The 7,314-nt window shown below is 43.3% G+C and overlaps 1 protein-coding gene and 1 pseudogene across 1 annotated transcript in view; both read left to right on the top strand.

The window, feature by feature from the left end:
* Nucleotides 1-419: 419 nt before the first annotated feature.
* THEMIS (thymocyte selection associated) overlaps nt 420-7,314 on the top strand; it is a 135,469-nt gene continuing 128,574 nt past the window's right edge. Inside the window, exon 1 of the mRNA XM_059700285.1 lies at nt 420-675. Within this exon, the coding sequence (XP_059556268.1) occupies nt 585-675 (91 nt within the window). The 5' untranslated portion in view covers nt 420-584. The remainder of the gene's footprint in view (nt 676-7,314) is intronic.
* Nucleotides 5,521-7,311, top strand: LOC132236596 (glycolipid transfer protein-like; annotated as a pseudogene).

Below are 7,314 nucleotides of genomic sequence, written 5' to 3'. Positions count from 1 at the left end.
GTGGTTTCGATCCTCTCTCTCCAGAGTATCAGATTTCTGAAAATTGCTGACAAAAAGCACTTTCAGGACCAAATTTAATATAAAAGCACAGAGTATGCAAATAAGGCACAAAGCCAAACTTTAGAAATGAACTAAAAAGGTAAAGAATTAATATGGCGCCTTGTTTAAGATGAGACTTTAGTCCTGCGTTCCTGTTCTTTCCTGGTCAACAAGCAGCTGGGCCCCTGATCTGTAGATGCACACCTGGAGTGGCAACAGACAATGCGCTACTTACCAAATCTCACTTTTTGGGCCATGTCTGTTTAGACATGCTCACCCCACCCCCATCCTGTTCTACTTCAGTGTCAGAAGGAAATGAAGCCACAACTAGAACAAAAAGAGCTCTCACACCTTTTGTCTCCTCCCTCCCTCCTCACTGCCCTCTCCACATCGAGCTGCTCCACCCCAGTTGGGCTCTATGTGACATTCCTGCCAGCCAGCCCGTGGGAGGAATGATGAGCAGGGCCTGCAATTACAGGCAAGTGACACCCAGAAGCCCCAAGCTTCTGTAAGTTCCAGGTCTGTACGAGACACAAGTCAGAGCCATGGCATTGTCGCTGGAAGAATTTGTCCACTCCCTTGACCTCCGGACCCTCCCCCGAGTCCTGGAAATCCAGTCAGGGATCTACTTTGAAGGTAAGCACCCTCCTATCTCTTGGCTGGCTAGACATGCTTATACAGTGTATATTCTTGGGAACTGGAGGGAGAAATTTTAATAGAACATATATGAGTTCCGTTAAAGGAAAAGTGATCATGAAAGGGAGAAAGTAATTAGCTCACCAATGGTCAAGACCCAAAGATGTTGGAGAAGAGAGAAACTAGATAGATAGGACTCTGGGGTGAAGAGACACAAGGAACCGAGTGAAGCTTCTTAAGCTTGTCAAAGGCCTCCAAATAATTCAACATAAATGGCTAATTTTTTTGCCTTTTCTTTGAAATCGGGTGTAATGAAAAAATGAAAAGGTATCCATATTGATGTTTCTAGAAAATAAAGAAATAAAATTTAGCTTTTCTAGAACAGCAGTAACTACTAAAAGTGCTTAGAAAGAAAAGTTTACCAAACTCTTAACCATTCTTAATATTGCTTCTGTCAATGCTTCTTGCACTCTTTCTGTAGGGGCCTAATTCCTAAATCTTTAAATAATGACATTTTTATTTGAAAGTATAGAAATTAATGTTTCCTAATATAAAATTTAAGAATTTATGTTCAAAAGCCAGAGTTCAATTGGGGTTATCGATGAATAAGTTAATGTGTTTTGAAGTAACTTACTATGTTAATTCAGCAAAAGAATGGTAAAGCCTAGAGATTCTATCTACCCTAGAATTTTTAAGCAGTTAGTTTGAATACATGCAAGAAAAAGGGCATTTTCTAGGCAAATACATATTTCTTGTCATAATAATGGTAGAATTAAGGCAGTAATGAAATTAAGTACGAAAAGAAACTAATGGGAAAATAACTCAAAGAAGTGTCGGTAGACAAATCTTTCCTGTTCATAGACAAAATAATGTTTTAGATATTATGAAATAAAATAAGATTGACAATACACACACACACACACACACACACATTGGTGTGGGCTACCATCAGCTTAATACTGGGCTTTGTTGAAATCATTTGTAAATTGATTATTTGAAATCAAGCCATATTTTCCCATGTATACAATATTATGAAATATATTCTTGTTCATAAGTCAGCCCCAAATCTTTTATTGTTTGTTTGTTTCATGGTTTGTGCTATTGAGGTTTTGTGTAGAAAGTCGATCTTCATGTCTAAATTACAAAGATATGCTCCTATGTTATTTTATATTGCCTTTTCCATATGACATTTCACAATTAATTTTTAATCCATTTGGAAGACACTTTGTTCTGAGGTGCAGAAGGATCCCATTTTAGTTTTTTCCATATAATAAACCTGACTTCCCAATACCGTCTACTAAGCTAGCCATTCTCTCCTCACTGATTTGTGTTGCTGCTTTTAGTTTCTGGATTAATCTGTCTCTGAAATATCACTTCTATTCCAATAGTCTATTTTTTTCTCAATTATATCAAAATCATCCTATTTTTGTAACTATTCCTTCAAAATAAGTATTAAAATGTAATTTATGTATAGACCAATCCCTGCTTCTGCTCCTTTTTTCTAAATTGACTTAACTATTTATAGACTTTTCAAATATGTTTTTAAAGAAACCAATTATTTAAGAAATTCAACTAGAATTTCTATGGGTTGAACTGATTTCATAGATTAATTTGGGAAGAATTGACATTTTTATATTAAGTTTTGCAAAAGAACGAGGTATGTCTGTCCATGTGTTCAGACCCTCTTCATGCTTCAATACTTTACTACTATGCTATATTTCAATTAAGAAAAAAACTGCATGCAGCATTCAGGTAAATTTTTACAAAGTATTCACATTTATGTAACCACCACTCTGGTCAAGAAATAAAAAATTGTAAGTATTCTAGAAAACTCATTTGGTGCCTTTAATCAATCATTATTGATCACCCTCCCCAAAGGTAATTATTATTATGACTTTTGTCAATTTATAAACGTACAGTATGTATCCTTTTCTGATTGGCATGTATGCGCAACATCATATTTTAAAATTAATCCATGATGCTCTATATAGTGTATACATTTCAGTGTTTATAATATTCCATTTAGTGAATATACCACAATTTTCTATCCATTCTACTTATAATGGACATTCGGATTATTCCCAGTTTGGAGTTGTTACTAGCAATGTCATCATGAGTATTTTTGTTCATGTGTGTTCACATGTATATGCATTCAGTTGAGTATATAAATAAGTGACATTGCCATGTCATGTTATGCATATGTTCAGCTTTGGTGAATAATGAAAACAAGTTTCCCGAGTAGTTATACCAATTTACATTCCCACCAGTAATATATGAAAGATGCAGTTAATCTATGTCCCTGGCAACACTTGATGTTATCAATCTTCATAATTTTAGTTATTCTGGAGAATTGTAGTTGTAGTTTGCACCTCCCGGCAACTAATGAAATTGAGCACCTTTTCATATGTTTAAAGGCCTTTGGGAGATGGCCTTTAAACACACACACACAGTATTGGGATTCTTGACCCTTAATTACCTGTTTTGCAAATGCCCATCTCACTCAATAGCTTACATTTTTAAATGGTGTCTTTTGATGGAAGTCTTAATTTCAGTGGTAGTATAATCTAAACTAATAAAAGAGAAACATGGTAATTGGCGTACGACCGCTACCCTTTTCATTGGCTAATCAGCGAGATATGCAAATTAACTGTCAGCCAAGATGGCCGCCGGCAGCCAGGCAGCTTGAAACTAACATGAGGCTTGCTTGCCTCAGTGACGGAGGATCGTTGGAGGAAACCAACCTTCCCCGCCTGGCTGCAGGCCTCTGAGCGGGCAGTTTAAGAAACTCTGTAACAAATACCGCCGGACTTCAGCCAGCAGATTGGCAACATTGTGAGCAAAGGCCAGAAACCTACTTTCAGCTGCGGAGGCCTAAGAGCTGGAGCCAAGCCTCAAGGTAAAGCTGGCCCAGAATAAAAAAATAAATAAAAAATAAAAAAAAGGAGCAGTTGGGAACTTCAGTCACTCCCAGCCTGAAAACAGCCCTCAGCCCCTCACCCAGACTGGCCAGGCACCCCAGTGGGGACCCCTACCCTGAAGGGTGTGTGACCAGCTGCAAACAGCCATCATCCCCTCACCCAGGCTGGCCAGGCACCCCAGTGGGTAGAGCCATAACCTCCCCATCGGCCCTGCCCTGAGTGTGAGAGTGGCAGCGCCCCAAACCCCTGATTGGCCCTGCTCTGTGGGTGATAGAGGGCGGTGCCCCAACCCCCTGTTGGGCCCTGCTCTGTGTGTGACGGGGGCAGCGCCCCAACGCCCTGATTGGCCCTGCTCTGTGCGTGACAGGGTACAGAGCCCCAACCCCCCTGATGGGCCCTGCTCTGTGCGTGACAGGGGGCAGTGCCCCAACCCCCTGATTGGCCCTGCTCTGTGCATGACGGGGTGGCGCCGCAACCTCCCCATCGACCCTGCCTTGAGTGTGACAGGGGACAGTGCCCCAACCCCCCAATCGGCCCTACCCTGATTATGACTGAGGGTGGCATCGCAACCTCCCAATCTCCCTGCTCTGTGCATGACAGGGGCGGCATCCCATCTCCCCAATTGGCCATGCTCTGAGCCTGACCAGGGGCTGCACCTAGGGATTGGGCCTGCCCTCTGCCACCCGGGAGCAGGCCTAAGCCAGCAGGTTGTTATCTCCCGAGGGGTCCCAGACTGCGAGAGGGCACAGGCTGGGCTGAGGGACCCCCCCTCCCCCCCGAGTGCACAAATTTTTGTGCACCGGGCCTCTAGTCAGTTTATAATTGCTTTCTTTTTTATGTATTGTCAAAGAAATTTTCATTACCATAAGTTCATAAAGATATGTTCTCTCTCTTTTTAAGTTTCTACTTTTCTTTTCCAATTATAGTTTACATTCAATATTACTTTGTATTAGTTTCAGGTATACAGCACAGTGGTTAAAATAATATACATAATATAGTAGTTCCCCCCCCCCCCCCAATATTTCAAGTAGACACCTGGCACCATACTAGTTACACTATTAGTGACTACATTCCATGTCCTGTAATTTATATCCCATGACTATTTTGTGGCTACCATTTTGTGCTTCTCAGTGCCTTCACCTTTTTCATCCAGTCCCCCAACCCTCCTTTCCTCTGGCAATCATCAGTCTTGTCTCTGTATCTATGTCTGTTTCTATTTTGTTTGTTCATTTATTTTGCTCTTTAGATTCCACATATAGGTATTTGTCTATCTCTGTCTGACTTATTTCACTTGACATTATACCCACTAGGTCCATTCATGCTGTTGCAAATGGTAAGATTTCATACTTTTATTATGGCCAAGTAATAATCTATTGTATATATGTACCCCCACTTTTTTTATCCACTCGTCTTTTGATGGGTACTTGGGTTACTTCCATAAGTTGGCTATTGTAAATAATGCTGCAATGAACATCAGGGTGCATGTAGTCTTTTAAATTAGTGTTTTGGGGTTTCTTCAAATATATTCCAAGAAGTGGAATCACTGAGTCATAAGGCAGTTCCATTTCTAATTCTTTGAGGAACATACATACTGTTATTCATAGTGGTTGCATCAATCTGCATTTCTATGGGTAGTGCACAAAGGTTCCCTTTTCTCCACATCCTCACCAACATTTGTCGTTTGTTGATTTATTATAACCATTCTGACAGGTGTGAGGTGTTATCTCATTGTGGTTTTACTTTGCATTTCTCTGATGACTGGTGACATTAAACATCTTTTCTTACTAGTATGTCTGTGCCATCTGTATGCCCTCTTTGGAGAAGTGTCTATTCAGGCCCTCAGCCCATTTGTTCATTGTATTCGTTTTTCTGGTGTTGGGTGGTATGATTTCTTTATATATCTTGGATATTTAACCCTTTATCCGATATGTCATTTGCGAATATCTTAAGTATGTTGCCTTTTCGTTTTCTTGATGGTTTCCTTTGCTCTATAGTCCATGTGAGGAGAAACTTAAGTGTCTCAAAGACCAACATGGAAGGTCTGAATAGAGGAGAAGCCTTTCCACAAAGGCCTCTGCTGGAGGAGAAGCAGGAGAAAGGGGTAGTTTGTTGATGAAAAGAAATGACATAGAGCACTAGGTTGTGAAAGTGTCAAGGGTAAATGTTTGTTTTTAGCACATAGTTTTTGATGGACTATTAATTATGATTATAGCCCTATATATTGAGGGCTTATTATGGACCAGGAACTGTGCCAAGCCCTTTATATATAAACTAGAGACCCAGTACACAAATTCGTGCATGGGTGGGGTCCCTCTGGGTGGCCTGCGGAGATCGGGCTGAAACCCTCAGTCCAACGCCACCTGCAGCTCCTACCTGATGTTCCTGCGCATCCCAGCCCCACTGTGCCTGCTGCAGGCTTGTGCCCAATCAGTCCCAATCGGGAGAGGCTCACAGTGCCACAGCAGCACTCACCAGCCATGAGCACTGTGTCTGGCGCCCTCCCAAGAGGAGTGGCCTGTGGGATTGGGCTGCAACCAGCTCTCCAGTATCCCCTGAGGGGTTCTGGGTTGGGAGAGGGTACAGGCCAGGCTGAGGGACCCCACCAGTGCATGATCAGGCCAGGGAGGGGCCGCAGAAGGCTCCAGGGTGTGTCTGGCCCATCTTGCTCAGTCCCTATCAGCCAGACCCCAGCAGCAAGCTAACCTACTGGTCAGAGCATCTGCCCCCTGGTGGTCACTACATATCATAGTGACTGGTCGACCGGTTGACTGACTGCCCCCTGGTGGTCAGTGCACATCATAGTGAACAGTTGAGCAGCCTTAGCATATCATTAGCATATTACATATTTATATATATATAGCCAGTGACCGTAACGGCATCACGACCATAACAACTGTTAGACCAGAACCACCACAGCCCCTCACCCCTAGGAAACACGAAGGGTTGCGAGTTTGATGGGGGAAAGTCAAAGAAATAGGGGGGGGGAACTTCTTAAGGGTCTGCGGGTTTGGGGTAGTCCGTCCAGAGTAGGTTTGGAGTGTGCTGAGGAAGGAAGAGGAAGATCCAATTAGAAAATGGCATCACCACTGGCCTCGACCCCAAAGTGGCGGTGCTGGCCGAGCACCTGCTGAAGCTGCTGTCCACGGACAAGCAGATTGAGACTGGGCCCTTCCTGGAGGCGGTGTCCTACCTGCTGCCCTTCTTCGATTGCCTCGGGTCCCCAGTGTTTACGTCCATCAAGGCAGACATAAGTGGTAACATCACAAAAATCAAAGCTGTGTACAACACCAACCCAGCCAAGTTCTGGACCCTGCAGAACATCCTGGAGGCAAAGAAGGAAATGTATAGAGCAGAGTGGCCCAAAGTGGGGGCCATGCTGGCGCTGATATGGCTGAAAAGCGCCTCTGCTTCATCTAGGTCTTCCTGCAGAGCATCTGTGACAGGGAGCGGGAGGAGAGCCACTCCAACCTCATCTGCGTCAATGTCACCAAGGCCTACGAGATGGCGCTCAAGAAGTACCACGGCTGGATCGTGCAGAAGATCTTCCAGGCAGCACTGTATGCTGCACCCTACAAGTCCAACTTCCTGAAAGTCAGAATGTGACGGAGGAGGAATGCCTGGAGAAGGTCGGCCTCTTCCTGGTCAACTACACGGCCACCATTGACGTCATCTACAAGATGTACACCAAATGAACGTTGAGCTCAACTACAAGGTGTAGGCG

The sequence above is a fragment of the Myotis daubentonii genome, chromosome 6 (assembly GCF_963259705.1).
Source record: "Myotis daubentonii chromosome 6, mMyoDau2.1, whole genome shotgun sequence".
Taxonomy (NCBI): domain Eukaryota; kingdom Metazoa; phylum Chordata; class Mammalia; order Chiroptera; family Vespertilionidae; genus Myotis; species Myotis daubentonii.
Note: the sequence above shows the minus strand (reverse complement) of the source record. Positions and strands in the feature narration are given on the sequence as shown.